The 22,903-nt window shown below is 34.5% G+C and overlaps 2 protein-coding genes across 2 annotated transcripts in view; one reads left to right on the top strand and one right to left on the bottom strand.

Moving 5' to 3' along the window:
- LOC105624634 overlaps positions 1-395 on the top strand; it is a 1,182-nt gene extending 787 nt beyond the window's left edge. The window contains exon 2 of the mRNA XM_012205990.1: positions 302-395. Coding sequence (XP_012061380.1) covers positions 302-395 — 94 coding nt within the window. The remainder of the gene's footprint in view (positions 1-301) is intronic.
- A 5,891-nt stretch (positions 396-6,286) lies between these two features.
- LOC105624604 lies at positions 6,287-22,393 on the bottom strand. Its single transcript, XM_012205961.1, has 4 exons — positions 21,339-22,393; positions 8,218-8,303; positions 7,891-8,015; positions 6,287-6,949 (listed from the first exon to the last, which is right to left on the bottom strand). Exons 1-4 carry the CDS (start codon positions 22,391-22,393, stop codon positions 6,287-6,289), a joined length of 1,929 nt encoding a protein of 642 aa, XP_012061351.1.
- Positions 22,394-22,903: the final 510 nt, after the last annotated feature.

The following is a 22,903-nucleotide window of genomic DNA, read 5'->3' as shown; positions in this document are numbered from 1 at the left end:
AGAGAGAGAGAGAGAAACATTCTCTAAATCTCACTTTGTAATGTCTCCTACATTTATTCATGAATTAGCTTCTTATACCCATATTCCTAAGGGATGATTTTGAATAAAATTTGCTTTAAGTAGGAGTCTATCAGGGTCAAACATCACTTGATTTGTTATTTAAATTGTCTCAGTCTCTTTTCTACTTCCACTATACTTTCGCATTTTTATATTTATTTAAGCATGTAAACTTATTTAGTATTTATTATTCAGTTATATATATTTTTTTATTTGTCACTGTTTTAAATATATTTAATTATAGTTCGAGATTGGGCTGCCAGATAATCATGACTGAAGAACTCGACGGCATTGAAGTAAGAGTACCAGCTACCATTAATGATGCAAGACAAACATAATAATTCAAGGTTGCTATAGACCTGAAAATCAGAAAAAATCAAGGAAATTGAAATTGATCATGGAAAACTGGCAAAAAATCAGGAGAAAGTGTAAAAAAGTCTGGAATTTCGAAATATGCTTACAATTTTCTTAAACTACTTCTATTCCAAATAAGTGTTACAATTTCTCCAAAATCTAACGTTTCATTAGATCTTGTTAAAGATGTTTAGATAATTTTAGTGTTTTATATTGGCTCTTTTAATGCAATTCAGTCTAATTATTCTTTTCAATATAATGTAACATGTTATGTATAATAGGCAAAAGGTATTATATTCACAATTAGAAATTGCATTATGAATTTAAATAATATAAGGGAAAGTTTGATGGTTAAGGAAGTAACTGAGAAAAAATATCTAACGAATGGTTTAAGTAAAAACTAAATTATAGTAATCTTAAATATAAGACTTTCTACAATAAACCATTACCTATACTGTTAAAAAAAATTGCTTTCATCACATGTAATGGAAGCAAATTTCAAGATACATTAAAAATATTTAATATTAATATTTTGTTGTCAATGAAAATAACTTAAATTTAACGTTTACTTAAATTTTATGAAAAGTACGCTAAATTTCATGTAAACAAATATACTTTCAGTTGCAGATATATTAATTTTTTAATGTAATATTATGAAATTAAATTTAACTTGTATAACTTAAAAGTACATTAAATTTTCGTGATATTTTTAACAGTACTGGTTCAAAATTGTATTCAAATTTTAATATTGTAAAAACAAAAATATTGTAAAGATAAATTCTCTGTGCAATATTTTTTAAATAATTGTATATATTATATAAATAAATAAATAAATATATATATATATATATATATATATATATATATGTATATATATATATATATACATATGTATACGTGTGTATAATGTTGACAATATTTCGTATATAAAAATATGTAAAATGTTTTTACTCAAAATATTAAAATATGAGCAACGAATATGAAAAAAATAAATTTTTTATTTATCACTTTTAAAAATAAACTTATTCTTTCGTTCCATTTATAATTTAGAAATCGATTGTAAATATATTTTCAAATCAAATGCTCTCATCAAAGATTACTTACAAAATATTATTGAGTTTATGTTTTTATCTTCATTTTTATTATATAAGGATATATTGAAATATCCAAATGAATAATTTAATCAAGAAAGAAATCAAAAAAGTAAAAGTTTTGCAAGTAACTATTCTCGTAGTTCACAATCAAACATACAATCCAAGTGAAAAACATTCACTTTTCACAAATCAGTAAGATGTGAAATATATATATATGTGTATATTGATAATTTATATATAGGGAATATTAATCTGTACTATCTATACTATCTAATACTAATGAATACGATTTAACAATAATAATGAAATATCGATAGAAAAATATTTGATAAACATTCAGAAAGACTTAAACCACATCTACATTATGATTGAAATAATTTATGCACAACTTGATTCATAGTACATATCCAGAATAATTTATTTTTTCTTTTTTAATTAATTACATATCAAATACATCTAATGTTACATAACTATCAGTACATAAAGCTAAAACACTTTTGTACTATGTGCGTTATATATGAATCCAACAAATAACTTACATAATTAGGTTACATGCCTCACTACTTCCAAATGTACTTATTACTATACTACTTACAAACACAATGAAGTGTGTACACGTATGTACTATATAATTTACATTATTTTCAACTTCTCTCTTTTACCCTGCCCATTTATTAAATTACATCTTCGATTTCTAGAATATATCATATATATTTTTGCGTATATGTACATATATATTTAATCGAATTGTCTTTCGGTTTACTTAAAAGTTATAGTGAAAGTTCATTAAGTTTCTCGTTTCGAATTTATAATTGATAGAGCTAGATTGTAGACACAAGTCGCGAATATTGATATATTCATGAAATAAATTGATTTAATAATTGTTTGGAATCAAATATAAAATAACTTACAAACAAAGAATTTAAATAACACAAGATAGTTAATAATAGATTTTTAATCATTTTTTAATTCGACAAGACCGTGACTAAATGTATAAAAACTTGGAAATACAGCAAAAGCTCCACTTTCGCATATTTTCTATTCTATCCAAAACTTATTTTCATTGATATCAGTTTTCACATTTGTGGATACAAAACTCATTTAGTCGCAAAAAATGAACAATAATAACAAAAGTAAAAATTTATTTTCAACGTTTTTATTTTAGATAATCCTAAGAATTATCTTGCTGTCTGTGATTTTTTGGTGTATTCGCGACATCCAAGTATGAATTTTGTATATTTAGGTATCGTGATTATGCAAATATATATATAATTTACAAGAACAATTATTGCGAATATGGAACTTCTACCGTAATATAACGTAAGATATGTTATATCATACTCATAGATTACCGAGCGTTTTTACATAAGTCGGTCCCACATGATTTGTCCCTCATCATTCTGTGCAACACACCATAAACAACATAAATTCTTTATGCTTTCTTTTCTTTTCAGTTTGTACTCGAAGTTAGATTCTAAATGCTTTAAATAACACAAATGTATATATATCGCGAGAATGGACATTAATATAAATAAAAAAAAATAAGATATCTTCTAAATGTTGTAGTCATTAAAACTGTTGTATAAACATGTTCAAAAATGCAGTTATTACATTTTTTTATGTTCAAGAAAATGTTTAGTATCAATAAATTATACGAAACAATGATTTAATATTTTTATTTTAATATTTTTATTTAATTTATACAAAAGTTTAAAAATATATTTCAATATTTTTAAAGAGAAAATTTTTTGTGTTGGTATTCTATAATTTTTTTAAAGTATTTTATTTTTAAGTACTGAAGCTATAATACAAAAGCTTTTTTAATGTGTGTTTACGTGAACCTTTTATGCCCACACAGTAACGATATAAAATTATAAATCTAATTCTAGATGCGCACTTAAATATAAATCCATAAAGACTTCGCATATCTTGATACCTTTAAATATTAAAAAACACTGATGTATAAAGAGAAATTATGGCCGGTATTCATAATCGGTTCTTATATTCAAGATCGTCTTAAAATGAACCAATTAGGAAACTGTATTAGTATCTTAAGACATTACTTAAGATCTTAATAAGAATCGACAATGAACACCGGTCTATGTATTTGATTTATATAAATCATACAACACACATCCATTGTCTTGAAATTTGAAGAACTCGTTCAATTTTTTTCTTTTTTAGTTAATAGATTAATTAACGTGTAAATGAATAAATAATGAACAATTGGATTTGCGATTAACTGATTTAACAGTTAAATTCAGTTACACGATATTTACACTGTATAGTAAATATCATTAAGAAAATATGAATTTGATTTTATCAGTGCATCAAATTTATAAATTTCAAGCATTTTATCAATCAGCTGCGCAATTATACAATAACTGGAATTCTAAAATCTTGTATTTTCATATACACATGTAAACATGAAAATAATCTAGGACTAGAGATTCTGCAAAATAAGTACAAATAATAATAATAAGTGAAGACATGGCAAGATTCACATTTGTGCCAATTTCTCATTTCGTTAGGATCTCTGAGGATTCGAAATTATGCACACTGTTACATATGCATGTTGAAGTACATTTCAATAATCGCGCGTAGTCGAAGATAATTGGGATTCTCGGTAAACATAAAAATATAATTTTACATTTTTTGGTAAATTATATCTAATATAAAAATAATTATTTTAAATATATATTTTTTGTAATAAAACAAAAATTTGCAAAAAATTATTTTATTCTTGGCATAAAAAATTGCATGAACTTTATTTAATATTCCGAGAATGTCGTATGAGATAACCAGAGAATCTTACGAAGCGAAATGCAACACATTCGATACGAGGAATCCTTTTTTGTCGGCATTGCGCAACAGGAACCTGTTGCTGCTATTCATGGTGATAGCAGGATATATTAGTCGTAAATAAAGCATAAATCGGCAAGTTTCGTTCGAGGAATGATTCCCGTATTGATCGCATCGACGTGGCGACAAATTTCTCCAAGAAATACCCATTATGTACAATAAGTGTATATTTTGTACAATTTACCCTGAATGCATTGATAAAAAATGAAGCGAAATCTGTCTGAGAAAATTAGTAGCGATATGTAAAAAATGTGTAACTCATCAAGGCTAATAAGAACTAACGTTATCGACCAGTCATTAAATCATGTTAGCTACAATACTAGCAGGATCAAGACAGTTCGGATTCTGACTGTAGGGACTAAGAAAACTCGACAGAGAAATAAAAAATCTTATGACTCGAGTAATACTGGTTTAATAAACCAGACCACAAACATGGTCAATGTCATTGAGAGTATAAATTTCAAGGCCGTCAATAATTGTCGGAATAATATAGAGGCTAGAAAAACAAAGACGTTGATAAAATTTTGTTCGAAAATTTTGATGGAACTGTTTGACATTCTTAAAATATCATATTCAAATGATCATAAAAACAGTTAAAATGTTATTTTAGATCATCTTGTATAATTTCTATAGTAACAGCCGTTTCCGTTAAATAGTCTTTATTGTTAAGTTTTATATTAAAAATAAAAATATTAAATAATATCAGATAATAAATATCAGTAAAAATAAATTTAAAAAAGTGTATTGCTACGGTTAGGCTCTCTTAAAAATTGTGAAAATAAATTGAAACAAATTACTTTTTGTTTCATGTTTTGTTATGTCAAAAGTACATATATTTAGGCTGTAAATAAAGAAAATATTCACTAAACTATTCTTTTTCTACAATTCATGGAAGTGAATCCTCTTTCGATTTTTTATTTAGCTTTAAATACGTTGTTTTCTAAACAAAAATAAAGGACACTTATTTTTTTATAAGAACTCAATTGAAGGAAACTTCCTCCTTTGAAGAAAATTAGTTAGACTTACGAAGTGAATATCTGTAAATGTGATAGAAAAAAAATGTTTGAAATAAAAGTTGAAAGATTTTAAGAGCGTTTAGTAACTATAATTTAAAAAATGTTTTAATTTTTATTTTTATAAATAAAAATTTATTGTGTAAACAAATTTTTTAAAATTATTATAAAATACTTTTGAAGCCTATTTTGAAATTCAACTTTTATTCGGAACATTTTTTTTTACAGTTTCGACAATATTTATTTCGAAAGAAAAAAAATCGATTTTTTGCAGAGTTGTGCACAACTCTAAAAAAAGTGTAAATGAATCTTTATTAAAAAATATATGTCCCTTATTTTTGTCTAGAGATTAACATATTCAAAGCTTATCAAAATCGAAGAGAATAATTTCTTGTTAATTTCTTAATCTGGAATAAATTATCTAACAAAACTTTGGACAGTGTATAAATAATTGTTCATCAAGGATTTGTAAATATTAGATGTGGTAATAAAAAAAATTAACGATAATTCGTAGTTATCAAAGCAGGATATCCTAGCGGATAACTTCTTCTCGATCTTTGTCAATATCCAAGAATGTTGTATCAAAATAAAGGATAAACAACTAAATGACAATGTCGCAGTGATGACGATAACATTAATAACGTGATAATGTTACAACATGATACAATAATAACAATGTAAGATAATCAGCAACAGCCTCAATAATTTTTGGTCCCCTCTTTTTAGACAATATCTATTGAAAAATATAATATTTGTTTCTAAATAATTTTATTAAATTATATTTAGTCTTTAAAAATCGATTTAAGATGATGAGAGATATTTTTTTTTCTACTAGTCTTAGAGAATACGTCTCCAAATAAATTCTAAAATCTGAAAGTCTATTCTTCCATAACTCCCTCAAGGTCTTTAAACAAGAGTCGACAATTCATGTGGACTGTTGGTAGTAGCGGCACTACTCAGATCAAGCGTAGCCGCTGGCAGGCCCGGACTCACGCTGCCGCTGATTTCACGCGGTAAGTGCTGCGATCTGTTGAGCTTGCTGCTGCCGCCGCCACCACCGTTGGGACTCGGTGGCGACCGGTCGCCGGGTGTCGTTGACGGTGTGGCGGTGACGGCGACAGCGGCAGCAGCAGCGGCGGCGGCGGCGGTGATACCACCACGATACGTCAGATGATTATGCTGTGATGCAGTATGCGGTGATGACAGTAATAACGGTGGCGACATGGAGGACACGTGCCGTTGCTGATGAGAATGGTGCTGGTGAGGATGATGCTGATAAGAATGGTGAAGGCCGCGACTAAGTTGGGCCAGACTGACGGTCGAATGGCTCATTGGGCCGCCACTGCCGCTACCGAGTTTTGAACCCATATGCAGCGTCGGTCGCAGTTGCAGCTGCTGATGGTGATGATGATGGTGATGCTGCTGTTGATGCTGGTGCTGTTGATGCTGCGAATGTACCTGCTGATGCGGCTGCTGCTGATGCAGTTGCAACTGCTGCTGTTGACGCTGTAGCTGTGCCGCAACCTCGCATTGCTCGCGGGCAAACGCTTTTACCGCATTCGTCTTCTCCTGCGAGTTGTACAAAAAGAAAAATTATTCTATAAAAAATTCTGTTTGGTTTTCAATAAATTTTTTTAAAATTTTTTATTTAAATAAGAGGAGGAGAATTAAAAAGGATATGATTTGGAAGTATCAATTAAGATGACGAGATCCTAGTATTTTAATTACACGTTAAAAAATAGACAAGTATATTAGAAAACTTGTTATCATAAGACTAGAAGCATTGCGGATAGAAGAAATAGTAAACAAGAATCCTCTTCGTCGTGCAATTTATGTAGCGGCAAAATGTCAGCAAAGTTTATCGCGGAGAGATGTTATTATGTGTACGCAGAGACGGGAGAACCGCAACGATCGCAGTTATACAAAATCTTCCATTTAATCACACAATTACGTAATGCGAATCCAAGTATCATCCCAGAATCCCATGTATATTATGTAGTTATATTGCCATCTTTTCACAGGTTCTTTTTCACAAGGCAAAAACTTGACGGCGCGGCGGACACGTTCGGACTGTCCACCACTGTCCGCTTAGCGCGTACATGCGTATGTATACATGTGCATGTACGTACGCACATCCTGCGTATAGATCCAGTTTGGAATCGAATTACACGGTAGAATGATCACCGACATAAATAATAGCGTGATAATGACATCGACCGTTGCGGAATATGCTAATAAGGCACGGCGGAGAGAGATTAAGGGCATAGAACCGGCGCGGTGGAAAGGGAAGAGGGAGAAGAGAAGGAGATGCAGACCGGTGCATCGCCGGTCTGCTGGTTACGAAATACGAGAAAATAAAGAGGCGAACTGGCTACGACGGAGATCCGCATATCGTGACGATCGAAAAAATTCGCACGCCGTTAGGTCGCCGAACGAAGAGAGAAAAGGATATCACAGACAGTGGAGGGGTGGAAGTGTTTTAAAAAAAATGCACTTTCAGACGCACTCACTTTCTGCCATACGAAGACGTTGTGAACCATAGCACATCCGCAAAACACAATGCCAAGGCCGATGAAGACCGACGTGACAATCGCCGGTGTCGAATGGAACTGGATGAAAGTGTACAAAATCATACCTGTAAATCACAACAAATCCGGAATTAATATCGTGATGTTACAATGACATACAATAAGTGGATAATTATAAGTAACTTTTTCAGAGTTTCAAGAGTTCGAATTATTCTTGTTGCAGGTCTCCATACGGAGGTTTTATTTTTCCAAACATGGATCAGCGCGATTCGTGTAGTTTGATAACAAAAAGAAGCGTTTCGTTCTTACCAGTTAAGAAGACAGGGATACTAATGAAAAAACCTCCGACGGCGCACACGCGGCTGATGGACGATTTTTGCAGGTACTTGTTACTCCTGAAACAGACAAAAGCCACACAGCGAAGATGAGTTTCGCGAGTCCATGATAATTGGATGAATTATAAAATACGTATAAAGTACGTTTTCGTTGTCGTTTCATTGGCAATTAGGCAATTATTCGCAGAAACATTTTGCGCGGCTCACGACCAGCTGAATTTTCATTCGTGCACATTGACGAAGACATGACATGCATTCGTATAACGATCTTTTAATTTTTTTATAGATTAGTGCGAAATGCATCGTTTATAAATGAATAATATATATAATATATATATATATATTTAAAAACGTTCAAAACTATATAAAATTTTATATTTATAAAAGAAAATAAAATAATTATTTTTACAACTAAATTGTAATATATCAAGGAAAGTGCTATACTATTTTATATTATTATATTATTTATAAAATGTTTAGATTATATTATTTAAAAAATGTATTTAAAAAATGTATCGATTCTTCTTTATATATTTAAAACTTTTTCAATCTTCAAACAAACTCGCAACTAATTGAACGATGCGCATATTTATTGCGGTTTTTTGCGGTCATAAAAGGATTCATCGGAGATTCAAAATGGGAATGCCTTTAGAGTACCTCGTCTTTCGATTACAGAGACCGTAAATCAAAATACTCTGCTCCTCGGCAAATATTGCATAATCGCGAAAGTGCAGCGATACGATCAGTGCATAACGGTATACACTCTCTACAGATAACCCACGCTTTTTTTCTTGTCTTTAGCCGTGGCGTTCTGTCGCCGCGTTTAAGCGGCCACTACCATCGAAAGAGAGTCAGACATGGATTTATGGTCGTGACGTAAACGCGAGAACTAGTAAGCATTTTTGTGATACAACTAATCTCTCATTGGTGCCACAGTGTAGTTAGGTGTGCTCTCATCGTAATCATCTTAGGCAGCTACAATACTGCTCCAGGTGTACGTAGTGATAAAGATTGCTAAAAGCCGTCTTTAACTCTTTCGGATTAGATCAATCAAATTAGGATTAATTGTGTTCCCGACGCGGTCAAGTGAGGTCTAAATTATCTAACAATAAGAGCACCGATAATCGCATGCAATTAAAATTTATTGAGACAAGGAATTTAATTCTTGAGAAATTTAATATCATTTTAAATGTAATAAATACAAGAAGAATATCATTGAAAACTTTCAATTGGAAACAATTAAATTTACATAAACTTGTAGTATGAAATATTACATTTACCTTCCGCTCGTTCTTTAAAACACTTTCTTATAAAAAGAAGATATCAAATACAAACGTAATTGAAATTGTCTTCACCAAACTTTAATTATAGTTCCAATAATTTATCGCGCGGTAGCTTACTCCCAAATATAAATTACCACTATACTAGAAGTCTTGAACAATAATAGTTCTAATCGCTTCACATGACTCGCTTGTATATCCAAAGAGATCGTTGACCTCAAAGGGCGGCAGCAACGGCTGCGTGGGAATTCTTCATTGCATCTTATAGGTGACGTTTATTTAGAAGAGCGGCACGCAGTCGAAGATTCGTAAACTGTGCCAAGAGACACGTTTCGGAAAGAATGCTCTTGCTCTAAATGTGTGAAAGAAATTATATCAACTGACTGCAATGTACGAAATATTTGCGCTAAATGATATATTTTTACCAACAAGAATTACCATTTAATCCGTCCATTTATAATTAATTACTTCATTATTTAGATGTTAATAATATATAATAGTTTATTAGTTTTTATCATATTTTTGGATATTCTCCATCATTTTTAAAATCATTTCTATTATCACTTTATTATCGTAATTTAATTTGACTATATCGAAATTATTGGTCAAACGTTCGCTTTAATCATCGTTTGCAACATTTTGCCTAGACTTCATCTCTCGGCTTCTTGAATTCGAATCGCGAGTATCATTCACACCTACACGTTCGTCATTCGTGCTCTTCTACTTTTCTTCCGCGCACGGCGAAATTATACGAGCCCGAGTTGAATAGACGCGGACGCTTTTGTTAATCCCCTCGTTGTGCTATCGTTTGTGCATCTCTTACCAGTGTCATGAATGAACGTGCCAAACCAAAGGCAACGTGTCTTCCTGCTTAACGCGCGAGATCAACGGGGTTTTGTTGAGTGCCGATAGAAGCGAGTCACTCTGGAGCACCGAGAGTGACAAATCACGTGCCAACGGCTACAACTTTTACCCGTTATGTAGTCGAGCAGACAAATGGAGACTTTTCTCTTTCATTAAAATGATGAAGGAAGAATTGAGTAATCTAGTAATGTAACGTTTAATTTCGTGATTAGTTCTTAGTAAGGATAATAAATTTATGATAATTTTATGTATTGTATTATAATCATGTATCGTTAGAAAGAAAGTGACATATTTTTTGAATGGCAATTCAAAAAATAGTTTAAAAAATCAATTGTATATTCCAGCGAAATAAAACGTTACATAATGTTGCAAGTTGTTAAGGAATTATTGTCTGCAGCATCAAATTGAACGTGTAAGAGTTCCAATTTTCTTCTTTGCAAAAGCAAAAGGCGTGCCTACATAACATTTTCGTGCTAACTGTTAAATGGCATTGTTAAGCACGGCGATGAGCACAAGATTATACATTCCTGGCACTACTTTTACATAATGGAAATCTTTCGCACGAAAGCAATTTGTAACAAACGCCATTGCTTATCCCGTATTCTCCGTATTCTCCATATCAACCGCTACAATAATTATCATATGATTTACAATAGTAACCGAACCGTATCATTAGAAAATCCTGCATGTAACGGATAAGATAAGAAATTCCCACCTAGCCCTCGAATGCAAAATGCGCTTTTTATTTAACTTCTTCCTCTTTAACTTTTTGTCAAACCGCTACATTGCTAGTTTATTTAATCATACTCAAGTGTGTGTTATATTCAATGAAACCAAGGCCGACGGAAGCATACATCAGATAAATTGTTTTTATAAGTAATTGAGTTGTAACTCTTGCTTTCTCGTTTATATCAATGTAGGTTAACTTCAATCTCGATTCATCTTTCTTGAATTCTCAGAATTTGAAAAAAATAAAAAGTTGAACCGAGATTTTAAAATTAATATCATTTAACTTCTTCCAACCTCCCATCTTCGGCAATTAGCGGCAATTTCCTCTCGTGATCAATCGCGTAGATCATTTCTCGGAAATCGGAATTCACCTGCATGCGTAAGCGTGAGTCGTTGAAAACATTGACCTGCAGACATTATTCACCATCGGACTGAAATATCCGTGGATCGGATATTTATAAAACGATGAAATTATTTATTAATTAAGTGCAACTGCCAGAAGTCAGCGACCGGTGCGGTACAGCTTTTAATGACCGCGCGAAAAATCGCATGTCCTCCATGTCCATATGTGAACGCGTTACATTCATTGGCGGAGCTGAACGAGTTGGAGAATGTCGTTCTAGAGTGGGAATCTCGTTCTCTGCTTCGAGAAGATAATTCTCGCGACCAGTCGCGATGAATGTGATGCTGTATGAATAACGACACGTTTTATTTGACTGTATATAGAATTATCGGAGAGAGAGAAAAAAAACGAACTGGCATTCTAAACGGACAAACTTGTTTCAATAAGCCTGGATGGTATTTCACTTCTTTTCGATCAAATGAAAGAGGCTCCATACATTTGTCCGTATATCGTCTATAAATATTCACTCGTAATCAGTCATTCTTACTAGCTCAGGAATTCATCTCGAGGCATAAAGGCATGTAAACATACAAATAAACACGATAAATCTTATATTTGCATCCAAAGTTAGATCCTACACGCAACGGAAGAAATATTAGAAATAAATATAGATTAAAAATATTTTTAATAAAAAACTAATATAGATTAAACGTAACGCACAACGAATACAGATAAGATATAAGACATATTTATGCGTTACATTCACTTTCTTATTTCTAATATTTAATATCGATTGCTGTTCCTGATATTTCTTCCATGAAATCCTGCGCGCATACAATGGAAGAAATATTTGCGCAGGGCACACTTGCTCTCCGGAAACGTTTTTCTTTTAGATTAGAGTTCTTGTAGCCCCCCCGAGACATAAACGCGTCGAATCTTCCCGCGTCAGTCTAGTTTCTCATGGAATCAAAGGCAAGTCGTTCCTCCCCGTGGAACGATCATCTCTTCAAGTGAACCGTGCGCCTTCACGCACAAGCGTGCGTGCGTGCGTACGTGACGTGAGCGCTCGCGCGCAAACCTGGCCATTACAGGAAGAGGCGCGTATAATCTGTTGCGAAACGGTTTAAACTTGTGGAGCGATGCTACAGGCGGAATACTCAATCGCAGCCCGATACGCATTCATGCGCGTAGAACGACACGAACACGTACGTGTAACGTACACACATGCATACAAGCGTGTCACGATGATCGAAGGCCTTTCCTCGTTGTCTTTTATACGGCTCGCTACGGACCACGTGACTAAGCGACGGTGCTCGTCGCGATTGTTGCAGCTGCTCTATGCACTTCCGGTCTCTCTGGAAGTCGACACGGAAGTCGTGCGCGAAACCGTCAGAGCTACAACTTTGCGTGCCGTTACTCCAATCTCTGCGAACGAGATGACATCATGCCCAGATTCGCGCACTGTAATTAGAACTGTTTTGTGCGCGTTGTATGAAAATCACGATACCGTAACGTACGATTGCACGAAGCTATATGCCTAGACGGCACGCAAAAGCACGGTGTTTATAAAAAGAAACGTTTCTTTCATTCTCTCTCGCGGATGTTCTTTTTTTTTCATTCTACACCGAAAAACATTTACTTAATCTTAATACATATTTCTTTGAATAATAAACATTTACTTGACGATAGTAAATAAATATTTTATACTACTCAATAAGAACAAGATAATTGGATCCAATTAATAGTTTTTTGTATATAATATCAAATAAATAAATATTTATTTAAATCTATTCAAACACACACAAATATTTATTAAAATTTGCTATTTTTATCAATGTAAAAGCAAGTCGTCTCTCTAGAACTTGGAAATGTTCCTTCACGCATCACTTGCCAATAATCGAAATGTTGAGAACAAGTTACTCTTCTCAATTACATTTAAATGCAAAATTCGATTACCGTTCTGGGTCTAAGTAGATCTTGAGTGGTCGTGGCGGATCATCGGCCGGTTACATCCGCATAGCTTTGCGGCATCGGCATTCGCCGTGGTCGCGGATGCGAGCGGTTACCGGATGATGGATCATACGCTGATCACACGGCTCCGCCGCGGATGATGGATCATACGCGCGCGTTCGCTTTACAGCGATCATTTCTCCCTCCTTTTCCTTCTTCTTCTCTCTCTCTCTCTCTCTCTCTCTCTCTTCTCATGATCTGCGCTTCTTGCATCCTCTTGCCGACAGGTGTCTGTAATCCGTGTCGCGGTCGAAAAAAAGGCATACCGAAGGCATCCCAACGTGCCCGCGGAATTTCCTATCTCCTCGGTGTGGCGGACCGGGAAGAAGGGACTTAACGACGAGGGCCCCTGGGCCCAGGGGCCCTCAAACGAAATTGAGGGTGCCCTCGCCGCGCCGTTCCTCGCCACAACTGTGTACCGGGGCGACAACCGTTACGGCCTCCCGATCCACCTCCGTGTTGCACCTTGCACCTGTTCGCGCCGGCCAGCCCGGCACCATCTCATCGCGCGGACATTGTTGGCTGCACAACACATCAAAGTGACAGCGTGACCGATTGCTTGTCGTCGTCACTTGCCGCGGTCGGTGGTACGCGTCGATCTTCGTAGCCTGTTCATAGATGAGGATATCGTATTGCCGTGCGTATGTGATCAGCCATGGCTGATTCGATTCGTTTTTAAACGAACAATATTACGCTGATCGGTACCGTGACAACAATCTTTTTTTTTCTTATGATTATTAAACGGCGGAAACGTGTAAAAATTATAAGAAACATTGCATGCTCGAAATACTTGTGTATTGCAAGAAAAATGATTTATTAAGGTATAAGTACGCAGTTAAGATACTTTACTGAGTTCTTTCCAGCCGTGGCGAGATTGCATCAAACTGCATTAATTAACTCAAGTGTACGCCACTTAGACGATGTTGACGATGTTTGACGGTGCGAATAATCGCTTCTCTCGATGTACCGTATTTTGCCAAGATATTGTGGGTAAACGGCACGTATCTCGCCAAGTGTTTGAACGCGAAATGTATGCGTTCATCGGTATTTTGGAGAGGACAGTTCCGAGAAACAGGACCGTGCAGATTCCAAAAGCTGTTCGGAAGCCTACGGAAGATCAAAATCTCACAGCTTGGCATAATCCAGATGCCTTATCTCAACTTAAAAAGCTAACAACATATTTCTTATTCTGCCTCTCGCCTTTATATTTTCCATGTTTAAATTAGTAAAAATAAGATTATGCATATGTAAATAGCCTTTCGCCATGAGAAACATAAAGAACATGACAGAAGTTTTTCAATTGCGTATATTTTTCGATTCTTCTGATATTACCTGAAAGTCATTGGGAAATGTATAAAACGACATTTTATATGTAACGATTTAATAAATATGTCAAAACCAATCGTTCTGGGCCTGCTTCCCTTTACTTCTTACGAGTACTTGTTACAGGTGACTCGTGACTTCATTTTGCTGCCAAATTTATTCTCCGCCTCATACATGCTCGAGGATGTCTCCCGCGAGGAGAGAACGGCCGAAACGAGACACGATAAGACAGGATCCAGAGATCCGAGGGCGTGGAATGCCAAGTAGTAGTACTTGAGAAGAACCAAATAATACTACGCTGCCGGTTAACGTGCACGCTGACGCCGAAGCCGGAGATGGCTTATGTCGGAGACATAAGCTGATGAGACATAAGCCAGACGTCATGCTGCGCCGCGCCGTCCGGAGAACCGAGGGAATCGGAGCGAGCTGTATATTATACATATCTAAGGGATGTTTCTTGATACTGTAGATACTCTCTAAATCTTTTGGAGTGAAATTTTCTCTCTCTAATCCTGGAGTCACTGATCAGTTCACTCTACGTGGAGGAAATATTTACTTTAATAGAGTGAATTCTTTCACACTAAGACAAAAAGTAAGAAGTTTCACTCTTGTTTTTAAAGTGAAATTGTTAATGCTCTAAACTTCATTCCAACTTAAAGTGCAGAAATCACGCCTTCTTAGTTCTTGTTTTTGTACAAGTGCCAATTTACAATTGTCAATTATTAATTGTGTTTAATTGTTTTGAATGTATGAACAACGTCAAGTGTTTGACAAATTCGGGAAGGAATTTATCAGAGGTGAGCCTATTTATACATTTGTACATACATAAAATAGAAATCAAAAAGGATACGAACAGAGGTTAAATAATAATTTTGTATAGGTACTTTAGGATAATGAAAGAAATTAATTTCTACTGAAAACATTAATAAAATATATGATCGAAATTCATATTTTCAATCTTTAATATGTTTGTATTCCTGTACAAATAAAGTACTTAGAGATTTCAAGACTTAGTCAAAAAATGCCTGCGACTTTATGATTAGATTACAAAACATTCTCTCTCCGAGAAAAGTTACTCTTTTTAGAGTTGAAGAATAAATCCAAATGAAGAGTGAACAATTTCACTCTTTTGAAAAGTGAAATTTCGCTCCACTTTGATTGGCGGTATTTTCATGAATATTTGGAGTGACTTTTCATTCCAAAAAAGTGAGATTTCACTCCAAGAAATTTAGAAAGTAAGATTTCTCGAACGATGGGCGAATTTCAGCGATCTCTTGTTTGATACGCCATCAGTGAATGTGAGGAATGCGTGAAGATTCTCAGAAAAGTCTATCATTCGTATTCCGCTATCTGTACGCAGATTTTCGCCTCTTTCAAAGTTGACGTACTTGTGTCGTGACTAACGTGTGCACGAGATAAAGGGAGAGAGAAAGATAGAAAGAAATAAAAAAAACCGAATCAGCCAACCCAATTTTGACTGACCTCGAATGAACTTTAGTCTTTGCTGAAAATTCTAAGGTTATTCGCGGATAAAAAAACTTTATATTTCGAGCAACTTTGCAATCTTTCCTACGTTATTTTATCTCTAGGTCATTATTCTTCTGCATGCAAAGAAATTTTTTAACACACGCGACGAAAAAAATGAGCTCATAATTAAAATAAGAGCAATGAATTCTATTATACGTTTTCTTATTTCTGTGATCTAAATTATCAAAACGTTCTAAACAATCTTGCTAAAGAGACATGTTTATGTAGTAATTGCTAATGATCGAACCTGTTTTCTAATTTAATGAGAGATACTGAATATATTATATATTATTGAAATTAAATGAAAAGATAAAACAATTTTAATATTATTTGTTTCTATTAACGCTAAAAAATACAGTCTAAAAGTGCAAATAGCTAAAGTGCTTTGATCAAATTAGCATATGGCACCCGATTAATTTTTACAACAGGAACATTCCATGTCGACCTCTGTTTGTATTTGTTCAGCAGCCGTGATCAGCAGATTTCTCGGCATAAGTTTCACAACTAAAGCATTTACGCTGAGAATGACGAAAACCAAACTCGAAGACCAGAGCTAATTCCGAACGATCGTTGATCAAAGCGGTATACATTAATTTTTTATAGACTACGAGAATACGATAATATTAAAGTGTGAAAAAAAAGAGTAAAGTACTTATCTTAAGATTTACTTTATGTCATTGTCTCAGTAAATTTTTCAAATTTTAAATTTTAAATTTTAGTAACGTAATATTTTCAAATTTACGCAATATTGCATTTATATATATAAATTTTGACTATTAAAAGTTTTAGAATTTTATGTTAATCAGACTTTAGTTAAATTTTGCTTTAGTTAAACTTTGTTTTTTGTTCTCCGTTGAAAAAAAATGTTTGTGTTGTTTCCGACCATTGTTTGTGAATTCCTATTCACCTATATTCGAGAGCTGCAGTTGATTATTCTTTCACGAGTCCGAGCATAGTGGTAGGGTTATATAGCTATAAGGTTTCGTGATAGTGCAAGACAAAAATAGCATGTGCTCTGATCGATCGTTGCACTTATCAGTTGGCACAGAACATTGTTTAGAAAGAAGCCGTTAACCCGTCACCTACATTCGGTTTATTATGCATACAAGCGTTGTTACACTTTATCAGTCTTCCGTCCGCATGTATCTGTCTGTCGCTTTCACTGATCCTTCAGAAAACAAAAATTTCCACATTATAATATAATTTCTAATATTATATATATATATATATATATATATGAACTTTTAATATATGTGTGTGATATCGTGATAATAAAAAAAAATTTCTCCTATATATTTTGTAATTTGCATATTGACTCACGAAAAACTCGATTAAAAAAATTCTTCAAATCTCGAAATATTTTTTGCCATTTTATATTTCATATTTTGAAGAAAATATAAATCAATTACATAGTTGAAAACAAAGTGATTTCTAATATTTTGATATATTGATTTATAAGTTTTTTATAAAGAATATTATTTATTAATATTTATTAATAATTTATTAATATTTAATATATTTATATTTTATAAATATTAAAAAAAATACGTATATATCTAAAAAATGTTTATAATTATTTACATTAGACATACGTATTCCTATATTGGAAAAAATAAATCAAAAAAATTTTCTTAGATTAGAAAGTTAATAAAGAAATTATAATCTCAAAAGTTAATAAAGATTTTGTTGATGAAGAAACTCAATTGAAACAGGTTTTGTCTTCCCGGAACAAACTATTTATGTTTCTGTTAATGCGTAAATATTTTCGGAGAAGATTTCAACCGTTCGGTCACAGTTATCCGAAGAATTTCCGTCTTAACTGAGATTTCCTTTGAAATTCTTAGGTTTTATAAGGCCTTTGTAACATACAATCTTTCCCTATACTTTAGATTTATTTCAGAAATAAAAACTTTGTAAGAAATTGGAAAGTGGAATAGACAAGATCAACGATGGTAAAAGAAGAAGAGAGTATCCGCCATTTAAATAAAAATTAAATAAAATATTTAAATAAAATATTTGAGACAATTAGAGGAAATATCTAGTCTTCTGCATCGTGCAAAGATGCATTATGTAAATGCATTTATATAGCAATATTGTTACACACAGTTGTAATTATAATAAATTTAAAAAGAAAATGCCTAAAATAATCTTTATATCCATATTTGTACAAGTAAAAGACAAGTTAAGAGCGCTTAAACGTTTCGTACCAGTCTATTTGGACATTTCTAACAATGAAAAGCGCAATACTATAGGTAGAAATAAGAGAAATAAGAGGAAGTTATCCTGTGCGTTCCTGCACTCTTTTTGTTTTATTCATTCTCAAGGCGATCATTAACGGCCATCTACCTGCTCTACGACTTTACCAACTCGGGATTTCCTCGTCCTTTTCCACTGCGGCGAAATAAACTCTTACGCATTCCATTACTGCGTACACGTTCATTACAATATTTTTGATAGTTCATCCCATGCAAACGTTTTTGTCAATTAACAGATCAAAAAAAAAAAAATCAAACAAATCGAAAGATCATCAGAGTAAGATAGAAATGTAAAATAATTTCTAAAATGAAAATTTTCTTTCAAATACCGCGATAAGATATACACACAACATGAATATCAAGTAAATACACCAAGTAACATAAAAATGTACCACAAGCATTAATGAAATAAATCACACTTTTAAATGTTCAGTATTAATTTTCGGCAAAAAAATATTAATGTAATGTTCTTTACAAAAAAAACGTGCATCTCTTCTGTGAGATATTCCTACCTTATATCATATTTTTACATCCTCGTCTACGAAGTAAGTGTGTTGTGACAGCAATCAACATAGGTGTTCATGTCCGATGTACCCATGAAAAGAAGTCATGCTTCAGGAGAGATCGCATCAACACGTTTCTTTAACGAGGATAATTTCGGGGTGGTGATGCGACATTACGATCTACTGCGTTTGCGTTTCGCTCTGATTCTCGCGTGCAATTTCGTGCGAGCATACTACACGCACACACACACGCGAACATGAAGGTGAATTTTTGCGCCTCTCTCCGTGAGAAGAAACGCTCGCACGAATTGGTTAAGGCACTGATATATCTTGTCGAGGGCGCCGCCGATCTCTGTGCGTTGGATACGAGATCCACCTGTGTACGAGTATATTCGAGTGCGTACATGGATGGGGTATGCATGGATGAGTGGGAACCCATTCCATCCCAACGCGTAAGGACGATCTTGATCGTGAATGTCGGTGACGTGAGATCGTATGAGAAGGAACTTGAAAACACTCGCGAACGGGCTCGATTTGCGTAAATCGCTTCCCTTGATCCCGCGGGAAGAATTCTCTTTGAATAAGGAATGATGTGGTATCCTTGTATTATAGATCCTATTATATCTAAGTCCTATCGCTTCCTGTATAATTACCAGTCACTATTACATGTATTCGTGCAAAGTTCGCAAGATGTTACAGGATCAAATTTTTTGCACATCTGATCTCGTTTATTTTCTTGTTTAATTAATACTTAAAACACTAAATAAAATAGAAAGCTGATTATTAAATTAATTAGAACTGATTTAGTTACTTTCGATTTAACAATATAAAGTACAAAGAACGCCAAGAAATCTTTGCAGATTTCTGTTCGATTCAAGTATTTGAATCTTCAAATCAGAAGTAGCTAAATAAATTCTAACTTATTAAATTCTAATTTAGTAGTCAGCTTTCTATTTTATTTTTAAATATTTGTAATCCTAATCTCTCAAATTCAAATAAAATTACCGATAAAAATTTTAACAATCACAATATAAAAAAAAAGAAAGGAAAATAAAACGCACGATCGCATTCGTATGAAATTGCGCGGTTTGCATAATTTTACACGGATATCAAAAATAATATTCAAAATAATTTCAACAGCAACAGCAGCAATACTCTTCGATAAAAAGACTTTTTCCTCGTCTTTCTTTTTTCGCAAATTGCGGTTATTAGCTAAGATATCGGCGCTATTTGCAATGTGCCGAGTCAAGACCATTAACCGTTTATTAAGCGTCTTAAGTAGGATTACGAAAGAGTAGGATGCGTACCCTTTTACCAGCGTATAAAGGACCGAAATTTTCCTCGACGTTTTGATGCCGGCACGTAATACCGATAAAAACCTTAACAGACATAACACGTATTAAGGCCGAAACACACCAATCGTAGCGATCATCATATTCTAAAACTAACAGTAAATCCGCATCGTATTTATCTATACAGACATCAATCTTTAATTTAAAAAAAAGCACGACATATTTATAATAATCTTTAATTTTTGTTCTCAAGCTCAGTTTTTTCTAGATCAATTATTATACAAGGATTAATTAAATCGTCAAATTTGAAAATTTCTATAATCAATTATATATTATTATTGTGTAATATCACATAATAAATGATAATATTAGTAAACAGTTAACACAAAATATAGATAGAAAGACCTTGATTTTGCAATTTGCAAATATCAAATTATATAGCACAAGTGCGAGTCGATCTTTAAACGGTTTCGTAACGTCGTACTGGGCCCAGAGGTCACGACAGAGATGGGATTATTGCGCGCCGATCGTTCCGAATCAGTCGGTCGCCGTTAAACGCGCAGAGAATATCGCCTTCTCTTACTACGTTAATTAATTAAGAATCTCGGCTTGCTCGTATGGAGTCACGCGGTTCCCATTAGAGCTTAAAAATAATTAAACTGAATTCCAACGTGTCAAGGCTGGCGCATTGGTCTCGTATCGGTCCTTTTCATGTCGTTCATTAGTCATCAAATTCATTGATCTCGCGATAAACCCGTTAACAGCCAGAATTCTTTCTTTCAGAAGCCTTATTAAGCCTTTTTATTCTTTATTTTTTATTATTTATCCTTTTTTATTATTTATCAATTTGAATATCGAGATATCAGATCAAAATAATAACAGAGTAATAGAAAAAGAGAGCGATAATCCTAATTTTAATTATTTCGAGATACGAATATCGAAAAAAAAGAATGATTTTGATCAACTTACCGGTGACCCTGATACGAGGTCTTGACAAGCTTCACCGCGAAAAGGAACTGTATGGCGCAGACCAGCAGGCAACAGAGATTGAGGGACAGGGCGAGGGCGCATAACGCTAGGGTGACCTCGTAGACGATCACAAATTCCTCCGGGCTGATAAGACTGTTGGACGTGACAGTGAGCGGCGAGATCTTCAGTAGGAAGATAACCGAGAGGAGAGCTAAAAGTAGGGATACCAGACAGAGCAGTCCGAGGCTCGTTAGCATCTCCTTCACGCCAGCCGCATCACTCCGATGGAGATTCCTGGATAGGGACGAAGACCAGGAGGCATTGAGAGGTATCACTGTCGGTCCACCAGCTACTTGGCTGGCTACGACAGGAAGTGCAGATGTGGCAGGCGCGGGTGACGGTGTAGTCTGACTCGGTAATCGCGATAGCCTGGAGATATCGAAGCCGCCGTTCGCCTTTGGCCTCTCCTGATGTGAGACATTCGTTTGCGAGATTACGGTGTGACCCAATTGACTTGCTGAGACGTTATGGTTATTATTGTTGTTACCGCCACCATTATTGCCATGGACGCCGCCGACTGGACTAACGCTGTTAACCGAATGCTTAGAGGTTGACAGAGTTGATACGTTAAGCGCATGCGAATGGTTCAGGCGTTGTGACAAATTGTTCACGCTCAGCTGAGAATGGTTCAACGGATGCCGATGTGTCGATGAAGGAGTCGTCGCCGATTGATGCGCGTTCGACACCGTCGTCGCCGTTGGTCTCGCCACGGAATCGTACACGTCGATTCCGCTATTGTTACCGCGATGCCCGATGACACCACTGCGTATCCCGGTGCTTCCGGTGTAGTGATGATGATGAAGATGCTGTTGCTGCTGCGGTTGTTGCTGCGACTGCGGCTGTTGCTGCTGTTGCTGATCCTGGTGCAGCGAGCTGTTATGTAAGTGGTGATGATGGTGTCCGCCGTGCAACGAGCCCGAGCTCGTCTGATAATCATTGTGATGATGCCTGGAGCCCGTTGACGACGGCTGCCCCGTCAGGATGTGTTTCAGCATTACTCGACACACTGGTGTCACGCGGAGTGAGGCTTCTTCTCTTTTCTCCTGATATGGTAATCCTTACATGGCGATCTCGGAACAGAATACTGAATTGCACTAAATCCACCGTCTCATAGCACATAGATGTTAACTTTGACCTTCTTCATATTAAATTCGTCATATTACAGGATGTCACTTTTTTCTTCATCACGTTGAATGTCTCACAATGAAACTAATTGTCTATCAAAAGAGTTTCCAAATCACATAAACACATAACACGTTGAATACAATTCTCTTCTTTAGATTCTCCGTGATGAACAATATCACTTCTCTTTTTCACACTACGCGAATGTTTCGTATAAATGATAAAATTTCTAAACTTCGAAGCTACACTAAGTCTACTGTGAATTAATGTGCAATTCATCAATTTCAACTTCTAATTTCATTTTTGCTTTCTTGAAACTCGTAGTAAAATAAATCGCTCTTTTAAATTCAGGCCTTCTTTATTCTAAATACGTAAAGGCAGGT

The sequence above is a fragment of the Atta cephalotes genome (genome assembly GCF_000143395.1).
Source record: "Atta cephalotes unplaced genomic scaffold scaffold00083, whole genome shotgun sequence".
In the NCBI taxonomy this organism is placed as follows: domain Eukaryota; kingdom Metazoa; phylum Arthropoda; class Insecta; order Hymenoptera; family Formicidae; genus Atta; species Atta cephalotes.
The sequence above is the reverse complement of the archived record's forward strand: the minus strand, read 5'-3'. Positions and strand labels throughout refer to the sequence as shown.

Excerpts from the sequence above, each read along its gene's own strand:
- LOC105624604 (XM_012205961.1), bottom strand. The coding sequence starts at position 22,393 with ATGCTGAAACACATCCTGACGGGGCAGCCGTCGTCAACGGGCTCCAGG. Across the intron at positions 8,304-21,338 it reads ACCTCGTATCAGGGTCACCG|GAGTAACAAGTACCTGCAAA; the intron begins GTAAGTTGATCA and ends TGTCTGTTTCAG. Across the intron at positions 8,016-8,217 it reads TATCCCTGTCTTCTTAACTG|GTATGATTTTGTACACTTTC; the intron begins GTAAGAACGAAA and ends TGTGATTTACAG.